Genomic DNA, 21,673 nt, shown 5'->3' on the forward strand with positions numbered 1-21,673 from the left:
GTTGAAACGTTGAGGCTAAGTGGTTACTTTAGCATGTGGGTGACTGGTGCTGCACGCGCCGTGGCTGGCAGTGGCAGCTTTCTGCGACGGGCGAAGTGCAGCTTGAGCTTCCGGCACGTCGGCTCGTTGCGAAAGCCGAACTTCGGAAATTATAACGCGTCTTTGCCGACCCTGCATTGCTTTCGCTTGCGTCCGCTCCGTTCGCTGCCCCCTCCGCTGTTTGTGGACCATCCAGAGTCAGACCAGGGCTCATCTGAGCAGGTAGGATTTATGATTGTTCTGTGCATGACCAGCGTCTCCTCATGAACGAGGAACTTTGCAGGAGTTGGCCACGGACCAAGGATAACGAGGGCTATAAATATCTGCAGCGGCCGCGTACGCGTCAGGATCGGGGCAATAGATTCGCGGCGTTCTGCTGCAGGGATGCAACACAGCCACATATATTATCTTGCATCTCTCGGAAAGCAACTTCAACATAATTCAAACGTGATAAAGACGAGGGTCGCTTCAGCAGTCCAAGGTACAGAAGAAGACGGCGTTCGTGTAGTCTCGCTTTTCAGGTCGTCTGTTCGCGGCTTGGGATTATCGCATGACGATGGTGTGGTGGTCAGTCTTCAAAGAACGATCCGCCTCTGACATTTGCTGAAGCAAGAAAGCAGTTCGCGTTGGATGAAAAACAGATACTGTCATATGATTTCTGAGTTTACGTTATGTGCGCGTACCAAGAAGCATCCCTGCCTCCGCGGTATCGCCTACTTTTTAGTCATCCATTCGCGACTGTTCGCCAAGTCCTGGTTCAACTTGTTTCTCGTCTCCCTTCCCTCTGTCTGACTCTCTGAAACGATCGTCCTGACGCTGCTCTCGCCGTCAGGCTCTCTAGGCCTCGTGTTTCCCCTTCTGCTTCTCTACTAACATAAACAGAAAAACCTATAGCTATAGCTAGCTCACGCACCCTGACGCTCCTTCAAGACGGCACGAATCTAACGCCATTATGATTCCAGTCATCCCCACGATCGCACTTGCTTTTTTGTCGTTTATATGTTCTGCTTTCGTAATTCTCCGTATCATAATTCCTATTCTCCCTCCTCACCCGCTTAGCAGACGGGTCAGTCCTGTAAGCACTATCTTCACGTTCACTGTAGTACACTGATGAACCAACTACCCTTCTCTGCAGTCTGAGTTCGGACTGCCCAACTTCAACTTTCGGTCCCTCTCCGCGGCTGACAAGAGCCATCTATGGCTCGCATCCCTCGACCTCATCGCTCTCTCCGTATTCATCTGGCAGGCCGCGACGGAGTACTTCGGGGGTCCATCCAACTTTGGCGAGGCACAGAGCCCCGCAGCCGCCGCGCGGCTATGGTTCGCGATGACCATCCGCCAGACGTGTCTTTTAGTCCTCGCCGGTATCATGCTCGTCCACGTCCGCATGGGCCGCTCGGTCGCGTACGGCAAGGGCCAGTGGTCCATCTGGGCGCCCACCCTCTTCCTCGGCGTCGTATCGACCGCTACAGCCGGCGTGCTCGCCGCAACGGGCGCACACAGCTTCTTCATCGGCCTCGTCGCGTACTCGGGTGTCGTTGCTGCGCTCACGACCGTTGCGTTTGCCGGGCTCGCGGCAACGCTGTTTGTTATCAAGCGCAACCTCACGGCGCTGAACGAGCCGACGGATGACGCGTGGCCGCACGTCAAGGGGACGCAGAAAAGGTTCGCCACCCCGTCCATCGCCGCGCCGTCGGACGTCGACGCGCTCAAAGAGGGCTCGTCGTGGATCACGTCGGACGGCGGCGACGACTCGAGCCGGCACGATTCCGTGTCCGCGTGGTCGTTCTCCACGCAGGGCGCCGCGCACCACCGCCGCGCGTCGTCGACATGCCTCGTGTCGTCCACGAACGCCCTGGCGTCTACGAACTCGCTCGCGCCCAAGTCGCAGTTCTGGTTCAGCGCGCCAACGCCCACCGGCACCCGCCGCGACACGCTCGCGCCCCCCGTCCCGCCTCTGCCCGCGTCGCTCCGCGCGTCGACAGTCATGTCGTGCGCGACCGTCGGCGACGAGCACCCGGACCCGTTCCGCCGCGAGGGCCCGAACGAGCACCGCGAGCTGCGCTCGCGCCTCACGCTCGGGTCCGAGAACTCGTGGCTGAGCACGGAGAACAACCAGTCGACGGTGTCCGCGTGGTCGCTCCCCGAGTCGCGCGCGGGCAGCGCCGTCGATCTGCACTCGCAGGCTGGGCTTGTGTCATCCAGGTCCGCGCCGCCCACGCGCCCGTCTTCGCCTACTCCGCCATCGCCGACGCCGTCGACGCCTGGGTCGGATATTGCGCCGCAGGCGCTTGCGACGGCGCAGGTGCTTGGTGGGTATGGCTTCTCGGTTGACTCGGAGAAGGGGCTTTCGTCGCTTGCTGTGCCGAATACTGAGGTCGATATCTCGCCTTGGCGGTTTGCGGCTTGGATCGCTTCGGTTTGGGTTCCTGTGGTAAGTGCATGTCAGCTATGTCGGAACCAGCTGCTGAACACGAGACTAGATCCTATCCTTCCCTTACCTAGTCGCTGTAGCTTCACCCGGAAGCACTGTCTCTGCTGCCCTGCCGATTTTCATGGTCATTTCCGCTACCATCTCCTCGCCACTACTCGCCACCAACGTCATCTTCTCCCCCATACCCATCCCCGTCGGCCTCTTCGACGCGCACATTCAGGATAGCGCCTCCCGTGCGCCGACACCAGCCTCCACCAACACGCTCATATCCTCGCGCTACAAGCGCAGCGCGAGCACCACCGTCGTCGACGACCGGCGCAGCGGCGACGTCTGGCTCGCCAAAGGCGACGCCGTCGACAGGCGCAACAAGCTCGGGCGCGCCATGGGCATGATCGAGCCCCTCCCCCGCCTCTCCGTGATGCCGCCGCAGGAGGACCCCGAGCCGCGCTCGCCGCTCACCCCGCCCCTGCCGATGCAGGACCCGGACATGGAGCCGTCGTTCCCGAGCACGTATCTGAATAGCTTCCCGGCGGGGATGGACGAGGTCGGTGTGGGCCGGATGCGCCGCGAGTCGGAGATGTCGGAGGAGGTGTTTGATGATTCGCGGATTATGGTCGCGAGGAGGTTCTCGGCTGCTGTGGCGCAGTGCATCAATCTCCCGCCGTCGCCCTCGGCCGAGGGGAACGCATCACCATCGCTGTCGCTATCGCCGGCGTACGCAGCATCGCTGGCTGTGCCCGACGCCGTTGCGGCTGCGACGTCCTCGGGCGTGGACAGCCACGCGGCGAAGCGCAGCAACCGCAACTCGCACCTGCGCGTGCGCTCTGCGGGCTCTGCGAGGGACATGGTGCGCGTCCTTGCCGCGTCTGCGGCCACGACCCCGATCATGGCGTGCGATTTCATGAAGGCGAGCACCAGCACCAGCGACACCGGTGCCAGCGCCAGCGCCAGCAGCAGCAGCCCCAACGTCAGCATCATCAGCCGCCCGCCGACGACGCCGCTCCCGCCCACGCCGCCCTCCGTGCGCGCTGCCAAAGCGCGCTCGCAGGGTCTTGGCATCCGGCTCGTGCACCGCAAGTCGCGCTCAGATCTGAACCTGAGCTACTCGCCTGTCATGCCGGAGGGCTTCTCGTTCGGTGCTGTGGACAACGACGATACGAACGCGATCGACGAGCTGAGCGCGGGGATGCTGCCTATTCTCGTGCCCGGGCTCAAGGTCGGGAAAGACGTCAAGGTGAAGGAGTTTGATTTCGCGTTCGAGCCGCAGCGCAGTAGCACGGTTGCGAAGAAGCGGGCGTCGAAGAAGCAGGGGCACCAGAGGACGCAGGCGGCTGTGGTTCGCCGTGCGAAGGTGATCGATGGCAGTGGTGATGAGTTTGCCGCTGCTGTTGGGAAAGGGGGATTCAAGGAGGATGCGCCGCTGGCGCAGTCGACGCCGCCGGAGATGCAGAGGCGCGCGAGGAAGGTGTCGACGGGCACTGTCCACTCGAGGCATGCGAGTCTTCCAAGGTGAGCACCATTTTGCGCTTTCGTGATGGAAAGAAGGAAGAGGGGCTGACGCGACTCTACGTGAATAGTCTTACCATGTGCGATGACTGGCTTGAGGAGCTCCAGCAGCAGCTCACGGGTCCGCCTCCGAGCAAAGACGACGGCCTCGGTCACCTCCGGAACACCGTCTGGGGCGACGAGACTCATGCGAACGTCCGTGCGCGCTCCGAGGGCCTTGCCGAGCAACACTACGAACCCTCCAGTGCTGCTCCTGGTGCTACGGTCACCCGTAACTTCTCGACGCGAACCCTCGGACTCCGGCCCGAGGTCCCGCACAGCGTACGCGGCTCGTTCTTCTCGATCAGCGACTCGGAGCAGGCTGCCGGTAGCAGGACACTCGTACCATCGTCTGCTACCGGATCTGCCGTCACGCTCTTCGAGCCCGACGCGTCGTTTGCGCCGCCCGCTGAGAGCACGCCGCTCCAGACCCAGAAGGACAAGCATGAGAGCGTGTCTGCGTCGCTGAAGAAGCACCGCGATAACATCCGGAACCGCATCGTCGAGCGCACGAAGACGGTTACGACTACGACGACGCGTCGCTCGAGTATCAAGTATATCAAGTCGGATTCTGAAGAAGAGCGTGCGGGTAGCGACGATAAGCGTGTCGTTGACAACTACGTTCTTTCTTTGAGCCCCGAAACGAAGGTCAAGCCCGCGGGAGCGAAGTCGAGCACGAGCAGCACCCTGGCTCAGTGGTCTCCCAAAGCGGTGCGACCGCTTGTTCCTCGGGCTAGCAAGCGCGGAAGCCAGCAGTCGTCTCTTCTCTCTAACTCGGCCATCGCCAACTCTTCGTCGACTCCCGAAGTGACCTCAAGCCAAGCTCAGGCCTCCGACTCCCCTAAACTTGGCGGGCTCCGCCAGCTCTCGCTCCTCCAGGACCGCACCGGCAGCGCCAGCTCCCGTAGCAGCGGCGCACGCGCGCTCGTCCTCGGGCGGAAAAAGTCCAAGAAAGACGTGTCCTCGACATCGACGCCTTCGGACGAGAACTCGAATCCGAACTCGAGCTCTGGTACCCCGGCTTCTTCGACGTCGTCCCGGCGCAGCCTCAAGCCCCTGTCGCTCTACCGCTCCGGAACGGCCAAGGAGCGCGCGCGGCTGCGCCAGAACGAGGTGCTGCCCGCGATCGCCGTCCGTCCGCCGTCTGGCGTCACGATGGACGAGGGGTGCGGGTTTGCTTTCTGATCTGATGCACGACGCATGATACATAATGTCCCAACGAATTCTCATGTCCATACTAACGATGTCCATACTCTATCGCCTCCCTCCTCAACTCACGAGATGGCCAGGGCTCACGGCGTCGCCCTGCGCCATTGTCTAATACGCTCTCCTGCTATATAGTCGACAACAACATCTGGTCTAATACTGTTTTACATTGTAGATTTCACCTTTTACTACTAATCTCCGCAGTGCTTTTACGTCTCTGACGATCGTCTTACGTGGCTATTGCTTGCCCTTATGCTTATCACCACGCCTCGGCATCTCCGCCCATCTCGCATTGCATCCACGTCTTTTCACGCCCATCTTACGCCACCGCCTCGCCTATAGACGCATTTACGTAGTTCCTCTAGCCTCATCTCTGCAGGTTTCTTGCACATTGCACATATGGATTCTCATTAGCATTCGCATTCACAGCATGATATATAGCATTGTTGGGTTATTACTGTATTTACTTTCTATTGCACTGTTCTTCGGGTACAGTCATGTTTTCGGCTTTTGCAACGCGATTGGCGTCTGCTTTACAAATTGATAAAACATCGTGCCAGTTGTCTTGCTTCATCTCGGTGTTTTCGTGATCGATTGATGTGGTCTTAGTAGCTCTCCCAGTCCACTACATCGTGGGTGCCTTTTACAGTTGGTGTTGTAAGAGATACATCACTCTTTCGAGCTACCAATCACTGCTTGTGCCTGCGATCAGCTCGCAATGGGTTCCTCGTGTGGGAAGAATCAGGTTGTGGTGTTGGTTTGAACCCTGAGCTTGTGTAAGCTCTGCACGCCTAATGTAATCATTTGTAGGTTTCCATTAAGCCTATTGCGAAGTTGGATTAATGTGGATGATACTAGCCTAGCTCTCTGGAAGATCGTAGGGAGTCCATGGGCCGCGTATCTGGATCGGCTCCGGTGGACGTGTGTATCACCCACCGTGGAGATCAAGGAAGCCAGCTGAGGAGCTGAGGTTGTGGTTGTGCTTCGAGGCAAACTTTCGACCGCCGAGTCGACGTGGGGGCAAGGATGTGGCACCAGCTATGTGGTAGCATCGAGAGCCACGTCCGGGAGAGGCGGCGGGACCTCAGCACGATGGGAGCGTGGGCCCCGTGTCAACCGGACGCGACACGCGTGGTAAACTTGAACTGGCACATTGTTGTCTTATCCCGTCATCTCGTTTCTAGTAGTCTCCTGTCCTGCCTTTTACTCCATGGCTTTCATGCACTCCTCCTGGAACCCCACCTCACTACTTCGGGCATCGCAGGCGCTCCATCCTTGATCCGATCGACTCAGGCCTATTTGCGCCACCCTTGCGCTCACCTCGATGCGTTGGAAACTCTGCCCACGGCCCTTTGCTCTCTGCTACCTTCAAAGTAAGATCCATCGGCTTCTGCTTGCCAGCTCTATCTTCCGCAGCTTTCTACTTCAAGTAAGCAACATAGGTTGAACCCGTTCTTCCCAGCGTAATGCTGGCTCAGTAGTAGGTCACGATGATCTCGGATCACTGATCTTATCCTGTGTTATAGGCCGCCGGTTGAATGTTTACGCGTCCTCTGACTAGGTTTTGCTCACTGTACTCGTCGTTATGAAGAGGTCGCTGCTTAGAATGGACATTGTGGCTCTGCGATTGGTGAATCCATTGCCTCTCCTTGCCTATATCGGCGCCTAGACGCCCGTCTGTTAATCAATTTGCCCGAGTGGACTTCTCTCATTGGCTGCTCCGGGTGCCTCAACGTCAGCGACGTGATGTGCTCTTGCGTCCGCGTCGCCCGAGTTAGCCGCCCGGTAATCCTTCTGCTACTTTCAATCCATCCATTTTCCAAAATCTCCTCGCGGTTTGCGGCTCTCGGGGAATGTCTATGCATGTACGGACCTCGAGAACCCTCCGGGTCCGCTAATGTCGAGAAGGAGGCCTTTTCAGTTACCACATTCATTCAGTTTGTGACCATGTCTCGTCTTTCCCTGGACCCGAGCGAGGCGGACGCCCCGAGATGAGCGAATCTTGTCCTCTCGAGGCTATTCCTGTATACCTTTGCTTAGCAACTCGCTCTCCATCGCTCGTATCCGGATAACGCGCGTCACCTTCCGACTGGTTCTGGTCATCTTGTATCCGTCTGGCATACCCGACGTCGGAGGATAGGGTGTACTAATGAGAGCTCAATGCACAGCAGCGTTGCTTCATATTAATCACGCTGCTCTCCTGTTTGATCTCCCACATACCCCCTCTTCGGTTTCCATTCCCCCTTTTCTTTTCTTTTACCCTAGGGCCCTTTCAACAATTCGTTGCCCGCTTTTTTAGTTCTCTCCTTTTCTAATCTACTCTCTTCTTTTCTTCGTCTCGACAAACCTTTTCAACAAACCTTTTCCACACACCTTCTTAACCGCTCTCGTCTCGCTCGAGTTTTGCACATCCAACCTAGCCTCGTGCAGCTAGTACACAACATCAGCACCTCTCTCAACTCAAACCTCTCGTATATCGTATCGCAATGGCTACGCACTTGCCCACCCTCGGATACAACTACAACATGGAGTCGCAAGACACATTCCAGGACGTAGCCCTCGACGTAGAAGAAGAAGAGCCGGACTGGGACCCGGTCACCCTCTACATCGAGTCGCTCCCCTACAACACCAACAAGCAGTTCCGCCGCACCATCCAGCTCGACCGCAAGGTCGACTTCGGCCAGTACGAGGACGAGAAGGCCCCTGAGTACTATGAGGAGAAGATCGACCCCGAGAAGCTCGTGGTGGCCGCCGCGCAGCCGCCGGTCCCTGATTTCCCTGATGGTGGTCTTCGCGCCTACTCGGTCGCGGTCGGGGTGAGTGGCATGCACAGCTTTCGATTAGTTGGGAGAGGCTGACTGTTGTTATCAATGTAGGCCTCGTTGCTTTCGTTCTCCACGTACGTATGATTTATCGGCATTGCGGTGGATTCTGATGCTGAGGTGTAATCAAGGTTCGGCTGGATTAACGCCTTCGGGGTATGTTTGCGCTCGCATCACGCATGGACCATCAAAGCTTACTGTTCTGCACTAGGTTTTCCAAACGTACTATCAGACAAAGATGTTTACGGACCTCAGTCCGGATACCATTGCATGGATAGGTTCTGTTCAGTATGGCATGGTCTTGTTGCCGGTAAGTCTTGAGAAGATTCAGGTAGAAGCATGTTCCTGACGGAACGTAGTCTGCCCTAGTTGGCGGTATGATAGACCGTGGTCATTATAGACTACCTCTCGCCATCTCCAGTATAGGATACATCATCTCTTTGGTAATTGGCGCTATCTATGTTCCTGTTAACGAAGCTCATGAGATCTGTAGTTCTTGACCGCAGAGTGTAAAACATTCTGGGAGGTGATCTTGGGCCAGGGCGTGGCAACAGGAGTGAGTCCACCCTCCCTTCTTTTGCGAGCGATCACTCACGAATAATTCACGCAGCTATTTGCAGGCATGCTGTTCGGTGGCGCACCGCCGGTCGTTTCGCATTGGTGTAAGCAACTATGATCGATGTGCCTCTGACGTCATGAACTAATGGCATTTTAGTCAGGAAGAAGCGCGCTTTGGCCTTGGGAATCCTTGCTATGGGATCTTCTATCGGCGGCACGATCCTTCCTATCATCACGAACACGCTGCTCCCAAAAGTCGGCTACTCATGGACAATGCGAATCATGGCCTTCATCTTGTCCACGACGGTCATTGCCGCAAACCTGGTATGTACAAGCATCTCTTCATAGATTACTCAAACTAATGGCCCCTCACACTTAGTTGGTTCGCACTCGGCTTCCTCCCTCGAAAGTCAAGAAAAGCCTGCTCACCTTCTCAGCTTTCAAGAGACTCGACTTTGCTACTTGCGGTATGTTTCATGTCTATCCGAGCACAGAAACGCCCTTATATCTTACCCCCAGTTATTGGCTACAACGTTACTTTCCTGGGTCTCTATGTCCCACTCACCTACATGACCTTGGCTGCTTCACCCCCCTCCGAAGGTGGAAACGGTGGTCTTTCTGACACCCTTGCTTTCTACCTCATCCCTCTCGCCAACGGCGCGTCGCTTGTCGGCCGTCTGTCTTCCGGTGTCCTCGCGGACAAGTTCGGCACGCTCAACGTGCTCATCCCGTTCACCGTCGTCGGCGGTGTCATGTGCTTCGCGTGGCCCTTCGCAACGCACAGCATCGCCGGGTCTGTCATCGTCGCGCTGATCTATGGCTGTGCGACAGGCGCGCTCGTGAGCATGCTTCCCGGTGCGCCTGCGCGGATGGGTCCGCCTGAGACCATGGGCGGGCGGATCGGTATGGCAATCTCGTGTAGCGTGAGTAACATTGTCCGAATTGTCTTGTTTGATGTGTGGTGTGTCTAACGCTCTGTATGAAGGCATTCGGCATCGCATTCTCGCTGCCCATCGGCGGTGCCATTCTGTCCAGCAGCAACAACAGCTTCGAGGACGTCGGATACTACGCTGGCGCTATGGTGCTCGCGGGCTGCCTCCTCCTCGGTCTTTCTCGTCGCATCGGCCTCGGTCAATGGTCAGGGAAATACTAATTTTATAACCATGAACCCTATAAGATCATCTGCTTCATGGACTCGGCTTCGTTATCCATATCTCTTTCCCTCCGCACTGCAGTTCTCTTTCAGCGGGTTCCGTCGGACAGTGCTTCTTCTCCCTAATCACCGTAGCTCCTCATCTTTCAATCTTGCCCGTACATACATACACCTGCATACTCGTCTATAGCAAATAGCTTTTACCTTCGGAGGCGCAGTGCTGGTCACTCGCCTTCACCATCCGTCCTTGTACCGTGTAATATTCGATGCTCCTCATAACAGTAGCCGTCGATATATTTACTCTCTTGCATCTCCTTATTACCATTGTTTATCATTAGCGCTAGCGTTGGTAATACAAAGTCCTGAAACAAGCTGGACACGTTTTCACATACCTTTTGGACTCCGCTTGCCCTCCCGCAAGGGGTACACCAATCGACGGCGATTTAGCGCCACCCGTAAGCATCACCAGTGCTGCGAGTCCCTATGTTAACAGCCTGAGTGACACTACCCAATCGCATCTCCTTGGATACAACACGATGACGATGTGCTGGAGCGCGTACGGTCTGTGATCAAACCCTGCTCTCGTTATACATAATGACGAGGACTAATACCTACAATTCACCTTATAGTGACGGTTGTCTGATCCATTGCACTGGTCATGATCATGGCTGAGGCAGAGCCTGCTGCCTGACCACATACATAACAGATGATGGTAACTTTCTGGCGTGCCCCTTTATTACTTCCCCCTATACGGCAAGATGCCAGACACATATGGGCTCCAGACATCTCAGGTGCGTCTTCTAGTTTCTCAATGATCCATGGTACTCGCACTAATATGGGTCTTCAGTATTTCAACGGTATGTAGTAAATCAAGGCTGTGACTCATTTCCTGACGTTGAGCTGAAGTCGCCGCCGCATCACTGTTTGTGAGCTTGATTTTCATTCGACCTGCTTCTCGTGCTCAGTGCTATAAGGTCGCATCAGCAAAATCTTTTACAAGTTGCTACAACATGGCGGCGCGCGGTAACAGGATGAGCATGCTCACAACGCGTTGCCATGTACATAATCCATCACGACGGGTTGTCGCGCTCACTCGAAAGTTGCGCATGTACTCGCAATGGGATTACATGAACATAATATGAGCATGATATTGCTGAGCCCGAGACGTGACTGAGCCTAATTAATGTCGTCACAAAAGGTGTATCTCAACGGTATTAGGGCAGTATCTTGTCATAGCGCTGGTGTTGGATAGGCGATGAAACAACGAAGTCGTAGCCATATCATCGTGCAATTATGGGTGGACAACATTATTTCAAGCGCTTTGCCGTTACCTAACAGCGTATTTGCATATGCATTGGTTAGGTTATACAACAGTGGTATCATAGCTTTATCTTGATGTGGTCACAGTATCAGCATATTGTGTCATATGTGTTACCTTGGTGCTACTACAGTATGATAGTGTAGTCGTTAATGTATTGGAGAAACCACACAACAGTGAAGTTGTGTTGTCGTGTCGTCATAGTTGCTGCATGAGCAGTACTATGTGATGCGTTTAGAATACAGTGGCCCACTACAGCTCACAATAAAGCTTGCAGTCCCCGCTCACTAGTATCCCCCCACAATAACACTACAAAGCGTCGAACAAAACATTCTAAGATTCATGGCATATAGTAGAAGAACAGACCACCAGAATTGTAGTAATCTATGCTGTCTAGTCGTCATTGTGCTGCTCGCTGGCACGCTTCCGTGCCTCCTCCTGCTGTCGCCGCCTCTTAAGCCTTGCTTGATCCTTTAGCCTGGCAGCCATGCTGCGTGCCTTGGCTGGTCTGGCAGCTGACGAGCGTGACGGGAACAGTTTTCTACGTCTATTAGTATAATGTCGACATGAGGATCAACACAAGAGAGGACACTCACTGATTCCACCATTGTAGTAGAGACTCCATTTCCGTGGCCAGGATATCCTCGCCGGCACCCAAAAGCCTCTCGTAGAAATCCTGATGAGGAAAATCTCTCGGGTCACTCTCATTGCCGGCGCTAAAGTACGCTATGTCTGATAGCACATAATGCAACTAGTAATGTCAGTATATTGTCCTCCGTGAACAAGAATTAAATCATGAACGACTCACCACTGTAGCTGCATAACAGATAGATGGAAACGTGACGAAGGAGACGTCATGGAGGCACAAGATACCTTTTTTTGCAGACCTCCCTTCGCCTTTAGCTAGCTTGCGGCTAATGAAGATGTGCGTGTATACCTTAACACCAAGCATCAAATCAGTAACCATAGACATACATGATAGAGTGAAAGACTGACCGACAGAAGCACATCACCACGAAACATGTTCACAGACATATCATCCGGATCATACCCCCCCTCTGGCCATAAGAACGCAGGGAATTCATCGGAGCCAAGGATCCTCTCGCCTGTACGATACTCATCACGAACACTGAGAGTTTAGTGTATGAAGAAGTAAACGTAGTAGGGAACACGGTACTGTACCTTTCGTCACTCCAATCATCATCCGGGGAAGCTAGCAGCTGACCAGTCACCTGGTTGTTGAAACCAAGGTGTTGGCGGCCCCTAGGACAGGCCTCCGCGTCCCAATGAATGGACGGCCACTTGCTGAAGCATTCCTTTGTGCTGTGAGCGTCTTCTCGGCGTGCACTAGAACGTGCATCATTTAGCTAAGTATGTGTGAGTGACATAGTGAGTAGAATTATCTGAGAACATACTGTCGCGCTGAGATCTTGAAGTAGATCAGGGCCCAAAGAACCTCGTTCCCCTGCGGTGGTAAGATAGGTAGAGAGAGCAGGCGCTACCTGGAGCAGAAGCTTGAATGTTGCGTATCGTCGGTTTTGTCTATTAATCATCAGCGGCACCGTAGAATGAGGATTGGATGGAGTACTGACCCATCGGTGCACTCCTCACTAATATCCACATCGGGATCCCGTGTTAAGCCCTCCTCGATGATGTCTCGAAAGGAGTCATACATAACCGCTACTCGTCCAAGGCAACGGCCCTTAGAGCTCCAGAACTCAGTGGTGTAGATGTCCGTATTACGTTCCTCAGTCTCTTTGTCCTCGTTGTCACTAGACTCTCGCACTCGAGCTCTGAAAAGGCTAGGATTAGACGAGACTCAGACTCGGGAAACATGCTCACCGCCTGTGTTCTCTACCTTCGTCTTCGTGTGAGCAAGAACGACGCCTGTGTCTACGCCTATCTTGAGAATCTGGCTCTTCTGGAGAAGAGTCGATACGTCGAACAGGGGCGCGTCGAGACTTTTTGCCACGCTTGCCCCCACTGGCGGTTGCCCTCGGCTCCCTATTCGTGACACAGAACATGAGTGAAGGATAGAGGAAGCGGGAAACTCAGCGACCATCAAGAAGTGTGTCCCCGCCGTTTTTATCCTTCTGACTGATCAATATTCAGAAATGTTTTCGAGAAATTAGTGGAGTCGGTTCACGGGCGCTGTGTGAACACACTGGGATTGAATACAAACTGACATTGCAAACGGTGGATCTGGAGCTGTGACTGGCAACGAGAATGTGATCTTCGGAGGTTTGTCAGGACGTTGATGCGCTTCGGAACCGCTCAGGCTTGTTTCAAGAGCTGAGCTGAGCTGATTAAACTTTAAGCGAGCTCGGTGCGGCGGCGTCCAGAGCTCGAACTGTGGTGCATCGACGTCATTCTACGTCATATTGAATTGTTGGCGCGGCGACACGGGCGGTGCTGGGTAGGAACATTGACATAATCATTCTCGCAAAATACATCACCAGTTTGCTAGCTCCTTCTGAAACCTCGCGACTCATCCCTTGCCGTCTCATCCTCCTCGAGCGACGAGTGTGCGAGGCCGCGGCGGTAGAGTGCTTTGGCTGTGGCGATGACAATAAATGTTGGATGAAATATGTATACAATGGTCAAGCCTACCTTTGTCAGCGTTGCTCAACTGAATTTTCAGTGCATGCGTCGTGCTGTCAACGGCAACATGGGCATTTGAGGCTGACGGTAGTTGGGCGTGCAGGGCAGCCAGAGCCGAGTTGAGCAGGAGCGGTGTCAGGAGCGTGTTGAACGATGCCTTGAGCTCAGGCCCCAAGCCGTCCGGCGTGACCGAGAGCACATCAAGATAGTGCACCGATTCTGTTGTGCAAGAATGTCCGTGTCAGTGAGGGTTATGGACCGGCAAAGTAGATGTCCATACGGAGGTACTTCTGGAGAGCCTCCTCTGCATTTCCCTCCTTGAACAGCTTGATCTCAACCTCCCGCACATCCTGTGTGACCTTGAGTGCGACCTGAGGATCCTGCACGTCGCGATCGTCGCCCGGGTAGCCCTCATATAGGTCTTCGGCTCCCACGCTGGCGGAAGGGATCGCAGTCGGTAGTTGTGATTAGGAACGTGGGCACATCGCTGGCCGAGGTGGGGAGGTTCTCCATGGCACGGAAGGCGGATCTGCCTCGGACGACTTCACTGAAGGCGATGCGTTTGCTGCAGGACCAGTGATGCACTGCACCATACCGCTTGTTGGCGAGCAACAACATAGCGAGAGCGAGACGGGGAGGTGGGGAGATGACGAGGGGATAATGAAAGCGAGACCAAGGATCAAGTTACATGATGATAAAGGGAGCAGCAGTGAGGGAGGAGGACATGTAGGGGCTTGAGCACCACCATGTGCTCGCAGAGGCGTGATAAATAGAAGGGGAGGTTGGCATGCGGTTGGCGTGCCTACCTGTATATTGGAGGTGGTGTGAGCGGCCATACAGAGCAGACGTGGAAGGAAGAGGACACTGAGGGAAGAAGTGATATCAGGACTTACAGAAGACCCAATCCGCCTAGTGTACACGACTGGCAAACGGGTAAGCACATATCAACGCGTAATTAAACGGAACCCGGATGCAGCGGTACGTACAACTTGAAGGATCCGCTACAGGGTCTAAAACGAAAGCAGCCTCTTGTCGTCCCTCTACTCCTGGCCACCGGATGCTCGATCCAACGGAGCAAGTAGCACGTCGCCAACGCGTCCACATCCGAGTGCGCCTGCGAGTCAGGCGCAGCGCACACAAGATGCTGTGCTCATGCACACTCGATTGATAGCGAGTGCGTGTGAGGGCGCTGAGGGCGGGCAGAGCGCGCGCGCAAGGACAAGCAGAGAGCGTGCGAGAAGGTTTAGAGAATGTGCAAAGGGCAAGGAGGTGACGAGGGCAAGAAGGATTAAGTCAATGAGAGGAGGAATGTTTCGTCACCGTCGCTCGGCTAATTTCCGCATCTCAGATGCTCAGATGCGGAAATTAGCCGAGTGACGTGCACGGTGGATTGAATCGGACCGAGCTCTTCCTCGGCTAAAAGGAGTGACGCAATAGACATGTAGCCGAATGACTTGGACAACTGCGACGCACAATTTGTTTTGAACCAGGTCATCACCTTCCGAGTAACTCTGAGCAACTCGACGCCTCCCTGGGCAATATCACTCCTCTTTGGTCTACGTGCTTGTACTACATGTCCAGCAACAGATCTCACTTTTGCTGTAGTGCTCCAGGTTGCGGGCGCACATTTTCTCGACAGAATGAACTCACAAAACACCTGAAGACATGCTCCGAAAAGCGGGACCACACACGGCAAAGTTGGGGTACTGCGAACATGTCTTGTAACGTTAGGAAGCTTGGGACAATCCTCAGACACTCAAAAAGAAAGCGATCACGCAGCAGGGATAATGATGATAGCGATGATGAGGTCAAAAAGGTGCGTTTCTCAATGTTTACTAGTTACTGGTTATCACTCGCCTTATCCTGTGAGATAGAAGCTACAACATCGTGTTCCTTCTCGTAGTCATGCTGCGACTATTGAGCAATCCGAGGCGGGAGGGGCCCAGGATAGTGGGAGTCCAGCTGCGGAGGTATGGTCCAATGCCATGCCCACATCATTATATCCTAAGCTCCGTTGTTCCCAGTATGATGATTCCGTGCAGCATCGGAGTGTTGAGGGTCCAAGAGATGACTCAATGTCTATTGATGTCGTATGTCCATTTGCTGCTGCACGTGGATAACACTGAGGTGTTCTCGTCCCTTACAGCATCCAGCAATAATGAATCCCGGCACATCCTCCCCTCATCGTACTCGGCGTATCCGTAAGCTGAGCCGCAAATTGCGTGACGTTGAAGCCGGAAATGCAGTGTCAGACGTACTTCCGGAGGGACCTGAGCCCCTGGACCTGCCTGAAACCTCGCCTTCCTCTTCACCAGCTCCGTCTAGTAGACCTGTATTCTGGTCAATTCGTGAAGCAGTCTCTACTGCTTTCAATATATTTAGACTCTCTCGCAGATATAATAAGCGTCCCTCGGTTGTACCAGATGCAGAGGCGTCATGGAGGGAGCTCACCTCCGACAGGGACCCACCACCATCAGCGCACAAGAAGCGCGCAGTCTCAGACATCATCTATCCGTACCCAAACATCAGCTCCTTCCTATATAACAGGTTCTGGAAGTCTGGCTTGAACAAGTCCAATGCTGCTCGTGATGACATGACCTCGGTGCTCGGAGACCCTCTATTCGATATTGCTGATATTCAAGGAGTCAACTTTCCAGCTATTGAGCGAGAGGTTTCTGCAGATGTTCAGTCTCCTTGGGGCTCCAATGGGTGGCGGCGCTCAGGTGTTGCTATCGAGGTTCCGTCAAGTGCTAAATCCACAAACAAGCCCAGTTTTCTTCGGTTTGGGCAGCCAAGCCATACCAGAAGCCATGCAGAAAACAACTGTGTCATCAATGATGTCCGCACGCGTTCCCTTGTTCAAGTTCTTCAGGAAAGTGCTGCTGAGCATTCACTAGCGACTGAGTGCCACTGGCATGGCTACGAAGAAACCTGGCGTCCACCTTATCCTGATCACCCTGATGAACGTGTATATGGGGAACTATATACCTCCGACGCATTCCTCCAAGCTGAAAGAGAGATGTTGGCAACTCCTCCAGAGGATGAACATCCGCGTGCTGTCTGGGGCTACATGTTCTGGTCGGACTCGACTCACCTCGCTCAGTTTGGTCAAGCAAGTGCATGGCCAATCTACGCGCAGTGCGGTAATATGTCGAAGTATACTCGCTGTAAACCTTCGAGCGGCACCACTCATCATATAGGATTTATTCCACCTGCGGTGCACCTTATGTTCATTCATCTTCCTACTGCAGAACTAACATCCATTGTCCAGACGTCCATAATCCCAGAACTTCGGAAATGCGGGGTTGAAAACCCTAATCCAGCCCTACTAGCCCATTGCAAGCGTGAGCTTGTTCATGGCGTCTGGAGGCTTCTTCTCGATGACGAATTCCTCATGGCATACAAGCACGGTGTGCTGGTCAAGTGCAAAGATGGTATCATCCGCCGTTTTTACCCTCGCATTTTTACTTACTCTGCAGACTACCCCGAAAAGTAAGTACTGATACCGATTTATTTGTGAACGTGTATTTATTGCTTATACCTTTGTAAGGGTTCTCCTGGCTACGATACGTGATATGGGCCTGTGCCCTTGTCCCCGGTGCACAATGCCAAAAGGGAAATTCCGGAACCTTGGTACACACACAGATAGTAGAACTCGCACCGTGCTTACCCGCCCTGATAACCAATCATTTCGTGATAAGGTCAGCCGAGCGCGGAGGATGATATACCGCAATGGATATGTTGTCAACAGCACGGCAGTTGATGATGTTCTAAAGGCGGAGTCCTATGTACCGACTCAGGTGAGCAGTGTATACCACAAGTTTTATCTTTCCCTTGCTCTAATATCAATGAAACAGAATGCGTTCTCGCATGCACTCCAAGAGTTTGACTTCAGTGTCTTTCAAATGCTTACAGTTGATCTTTTGCATGAGTTTGAGCTCGGTGTATGGAAGTCGCTCCTTAGCCACCTTGTTCGGATGCTCTACTCGATGGGCGGTCAGAAAGTGCATGAATTCAACAATAGGTTTGTCTTAGATCTTAACAGCTGTATAATTGAGGGTTCAACGCATTGTAGATTTCGCCAGATCAGTCCTTTTGGTTGTCACGCCATTCGCAGGTTTCCAAATAATGTCTCTGAGCTTAAAAAACTTGCGGCGCGCGATTTTGAGGACATTCTCCAGGTGCGTACCAGTGAATCTCCGAGCCATGTACAGATCGTGCTTATTGAGACCCTCCAGTGCTGTATCCCATGCTTTGAGAACCTGTTTGGCGACGATGACAGCAACATACAAAAACTCTTGTTCTTAGCTGCATATTGGCATGCTTTGGCTAAACTTCGCCTCCATACTGATACAACTCTCCGCGTCTTAGATGACGCCACGGTGGTGTTCGCAAAGCAGCTTCGATTTTTTGCGGACAGTATCTGTCCCAAATACTGCACTGTTGAGACAGACCGTGAATATGAGGCTCGCAAGCGAGCCAATGCCCACCGAGCCGCCCAGTCAACCACATCATCACGCACTCATCAATTCCGATCTGCGGCAACGTCTACCATTACTGGTGGTAAAAAGCCCAAACACTTCAATCTTGACACCTTCAAGCTGCACTCCCTAGGAGACTATGTACGTATGATTAGGCTCTATGGAACTACTGACTCTCAGAGTTCGGAACGTGTAAGTCTTGACTCCAAATTATCAAACGTCCACTAAGTCACTTGCTATTGATTCATCACAGGGAGAGTTAGAGCACCGAATCATCAAGAGACGATATACTCGTGGTAACTGCCGGAACTTCATAGATCAGCTTGTCGATGTCGATGTCATGGAGACGATTCACGAACGCATGAATGACGAGCTTCAAGATGTGCTCTCAGGTCAAGAATCAAGCTCGGATGTTGCTGGCGAAAAACGGTTGGATAATGATTCTTCTGATAACACCAGCCAAGTTTCTGCAGAAGAACTTGCTGATCACCACCGCATTGCCAAGGATCAGTCTACATATCTACACCTTTCATCATGGCTACGTCAACCTGATATACAGAGTGATCCTGCATTCGAGGTACGTTGTTTGTGCCTCCTTCTTCAAGACAACTCATTGTTCTTCAGAATTTCGAGCGCAGGCTGAAGGGTCACTTGCTTGCACGATACCAAGACGAGGTCTTAGTCAGCGACGAGCCGGACTACGATGATACGGCGCTCAGAAACGTATACTTGCGCCGTGACACAATCTACTCTCACGCAACAGCATCGTTCAACTACACAACTTACGATGTTCGCAGAGATTCAGACACAATCAATGTTAACGGTCCCCGGCAATTTGTGCTTGTCAAAGCATATGAAGATGCTCCGGATGATGGCTCTCGTGCAAACCCCTTCTGGTATGCGCGGGTACTGGGAATCTATCATGCTAATGTCCTTTTCCGTGATGAAATCACGCCTACACGGATGGAGTTCTTATTCGTTCGCTGGCTAGGTGCTGATCCTGAATGGACGGGTGGACCGCGTACGCAGAGGCTTGATAGAGTGGGATATGTCCCAGAAGGCGATCCATCTGGAGCGTTTGGCTTCCTAGATCCTTCGCAGGTGGTCCGAGGTTGTCATCTTATCCCTGCCTTTTCTCTTGGGTACACAACCTCGTTGTTAAGGCCTAGCAAGATGAGGGATTCGGAGAGCAAAGGAGACTGGATAAACTACTATGTCAATCGGTATGGCATTTCCTTGCGCTTCTCTGTGTCCTCATTGGGCTCATTGCTCGCTTATAAATCCCAGTTTCGTTGATCGGGACATGATGATGCGATACCTTGGCTTTGGTGTCGGACATCTAAACCCGGGTGACTTTCCACATGAGGCGCGAGACTCCGAATCGATGGCAGCTGCCTATAGGTCGGAAGTCCTCGACTCAACTGTACCTAGTCGTTCGCGACGTGAGATCGAGGATGCCATAGATAAAACGGACCGATCAGAGGAAGAAGACGACGAAGAGCTGTTCCCAGAGTTTTTGTCATCTTATTGAACATTGTATATTATTAGTGAATCATATTACCATCCAGGAGGGCAGTGGCCCTATGGCGGACGAACATTGTATCTTATAGCTTGTCATAAGGCTGTACAGCCGTTATATTGAATTTCCGGCGTGGTTTCTGTATTGTAATCCCCACAATACATGGCTTGGATTGCCACTTGAGGCTAACGGGTTTTGTTTGTTACCATGCGTTGCGACGCCGTTGCGACATTTCCGTTTTTTCTGCGAAGTTGACAATACGTCACAATGCGTGGTAACGTTCGCGGGATTTTGCTGATGTCTATGACTATGCCTTAACCATGAATAAAGAGGCAAGGCTCCGCCAAGACAGGCAGACAGCTTGAACTGAGAGGGCCACAGATATTGTTGGTATCCAACAAGAAACGAGTCTCAATAACTCGGATCATTTTCACCACCGCAAGATATACACCTTTTGTCGCCATCTCGCTCACATTAATGTGTATGTTGATTTGGCACCCCCATCTATCAGTGAACAGTCTCACTATCCATCCTTCAAGCGGCATTCATACGTAATGACAAGGTAAGAGACGAATTCAGCGAGCGTATCCTAATGCCGACCTGCTAAACAGAAGCTGTGTTCACGCACTGATGGAGCAGATAGCAGTAAGCTTAAAGCCCTTTCACGCAACAATCTCCGCTAAAGTACTCCGTTTGCTACTTTTAGTTATTCATTTTATCAGCATAATCTCAGCCGAGTGTCAGCACACGCTGGATTTATTCTAATCATTCAATGGGCTAACCATTCATATTCACAGGCTTGTTGCTCATCCGTGTATACGTCCTCTGGGATTGCCGCAAGTTCGTGCTGATCAGCCTTACAATTCTAGCGATGGTCAGATAGAAAACAGGTGTCAATGAAGGCGCTATTTGTTGATATTTCTGCAGGCGTTGTCGGCCGTAGCATGCGTATTGAGTTTTGCTCCGGTTGAATTTAATGCATCAAGTAGTGAGTATCTATTTTGCAAAACCGCTTCCAATCCGCAGCTGATTGTCTTAAGACCGCGGCAATGCACCATGCAGTTTTAAGTCATCGACAGCGGGGGGAGTTGACTATGTTGCTCTGTTAGTTTTTGAGTCAAGTACGTACCCGCACGTATACAATATTATATAACTCGAGGTTGATACATTTTTCAGCCTTGCTATCCTTCATTATCACGAAGAGATACATGGATTCCCAACATCTCACGTCCTTTCAAACGAAACTCTACAGGGATGGGATTGCGTACATGATTTGCATCATGAGTAAGTCGAATTTTGATGACATTTTGAGGCAAGATAAGCTAAATATAAGCACACCAGTGATCAGTATCGCTAATATAATAATCATCTGGGGCGTTGAGGTATGCTCTTGCGAGTGTTTTCTCAGGAGGGGTAGCTAAATGTAAATCAGCAAAGCTATTCGGAGCTTCTAAACGCGTAAGCACTGTTTGACACACCTGATCTTAAAGTCGGATGCTGATAAAAAGTCTCATGAAGGTCGCAAGTAGCACTTCATTCCGTTTTGTCATGTCGTATTCTGTTCAGGTTGAAGGAAAGCGGGCGTAACCCAACCGGCTTTCAGAATGGAACGGCGGAGCCATCGAGTAGTGTGGAACCTGGAGGTTGAAACTACACTGTACCCTATGGGTGATCATGGGACGATTCGCAAGATCCATTTTAGCAATAGATATACGTACCAAAGTCAAGAAAACGCCTTGAAGAATTCTCAGAGCATCAGCAAGCTGTAATTACGTTGAGATTGCGTCTACAACACTGCAGACACACTGCGATTTTCCCGCTACAAAAAGTGATTGAAAAGGCGGACCGTTGAAAGCCTTTTACAGCAAAAGCTGATTGGAATTAAATACTCGCCTGTTTGCATTATAAGGCAGATATTGGATATTAGCATGTCCAAATTGGGAAAGTATGTGTCAATTTGGTAATCCGTGATTTTTACCAGCGCGAAATCTACATAA

General features: G+C 52.6%; 6 protein-coding genes across 6 annotated transcripts; 3 read left to right on the top strand and 3 right to left on the bottom strand.

The window, feature by feature from the left end:
• Nucleotides 1-991: 991 nt before the first annotated feature.
• CONPUDRAFT_168889 (uncharacterized protein) lies at nt 992-5,569 on the top strand (the record flags this gene model as incomplete). Its single annotated transcript, XM_007775373.1, has 4 exons — nt 992-1,114; nt 1,175-2,473; nt 2,523-3,982; nt 4,051-5,569. The coding sequence occupies 4 exons, from the start codon at nt 992-994 to the stop codon at nt 5,201-5,203; spliced, it is 4,035 nt and encodes a 1,344-aa protein (XP_007773563.1). The 3' UTR covers nt 5,204-5,569.
• Nucleotides 5,570-6,536: 967 nt separating this feature from the next.
• CONPUDRAFT_84939 (uncharacterized protein) lies at nt 6,537-7,591 on the bottom strand. The gene has a single exon (XM_007775374.1). The coding sequence runs from the start codon at nt 7,156-7,158 to the stop codon at nt 6,826-6,828; it is 333 nt and encodes a 110-aa protein (XP_007773564.1). The 5' UTR covers nt 7,159-7,591; the 3' UTR covers nt 6,537-6,825.
• Nucleotides 7,592-7,749: 158 nt separating this feature from the next.
• Nucleotides 7,750-9,757, top strand: CONPUDRAFT_64714 (MFS general substrate transporter; the record flags this gene model as incomplete). Its single annotated transcript, XM_007775165.1, has 11 exons — nt 7,750-8,040; nt 8,101-8,123; nt 8,178-8,202; nt 8,258-8,356; nt 8,406-8,489; nt 8,540-8,602; nt 8,657-8,708; nt 8,762-8,928; nt 8,984-9,071; nt 9,124-9,527; nt 9,590-9,757. The coding sequence occupies 11 exons, from the start codon at nt 7,750-7,752 to the stop codon at nt 9,755-9,757; spliced, it is 1,464 nt and encodes a 487-aa protein (XP_007773355.1).
• A 1,711-nt stretch (nt 9,758-11,468) lies between these two features.
• Nucleotides 11,469-13,162, bottom strand: CONPUDRAFT_168891 (uncharacterized protein; the record flags this gene model as incomplete). Its single annotated transcript, XM_007775375.1, has 8 exons — nt 12,918-13,162; nt 12,668-12,868; nt 12,491-12,617; nt 12,258-12,442; nt 12,072-12,204; nt 11,884-12,012; nt 11,672-11,826; nt 11,469-11,616 (listed from the first exon to the last, which is right to left on the bottom strand). Exons 1-8 carry the CDS (start codon nt 13,097-13,099, stop codon nt 11,469-11,471), a joined length of 1,260 nt encoding a protein of 419 aa, XP_007773565.1. The 5' UTR covers nt 13,100-13,162.
• A 376-nt stretch (nt 13,163-13,538) lies between these two features.
• CONPUDRAFT_158354 (uncharacterized protein) lies at nt 13,539-14,294 on the bottom strand (the record flags this gene model as incomplete). Its single annotated transcript, XM_007775376.1, has 4 exons — nt 13,539-13,630; nt 13,686-13,895; nt 13,957-14,111; nt 14,272-14,294. 4 exons carry the CDS (start codon nt 14,292-14,294, stop codon nt 13,539-13,541), a joined length of 480 nt encoding a protein of 159 aa, XP_007773566.1.
• A 1,888-nt stretch (nt 14,295-16,182) lies between these two features.
• Nucleotides 16,183-19,499, top strand: CONPUDRAFT_15727 (uncharacterized protein; the record flags this gene model as incomplete). Its single annotated transcript, XM_007775097.1, has 9 exons — nt 16,183-16,893; nt 16,948-17,168; nt 17,227-17,476; nt 17,534-17,700; nt 17,752-17,857; nt 17,915-18,349; nt 18,411-18,734; nt 18,782-19,380; nt 19,445-19,499. Coding segments are annotated over 9 exons (2,868 nt in total), but the record flags the coding sequence as incomplete, so codon positions are not given.
• Nucleotides 19,500-21,673: the final 2,174 nt, after the last annotated feature.

This window comes from Coniophora puteana (assembly GCF_000271625.1).
Source record: "Coniophora puteana RWD-64-598 SS2 unplaced genomic scaffold CONPUscaffold_14, whole genome shotgun sequence".
In the NCBI taxonomy this organism is placed as follows: Eukaryota; Fungi; Basidiomycota; class Agaricomycetes; order Boletales; family Coniophoraceae; genus Coniophora; species Coniophora puteana.

What these genes read in the sequence shown, in the direction of transcription:
- CONPUDRAFT_84939 (XM_007775374.1), bottom strand. Translation starts at nt 7,158, where the DNA reads ATGAATGTGGTAACTGAAAAGGCCTCCTTCTCGACATTAGCGGACCCG.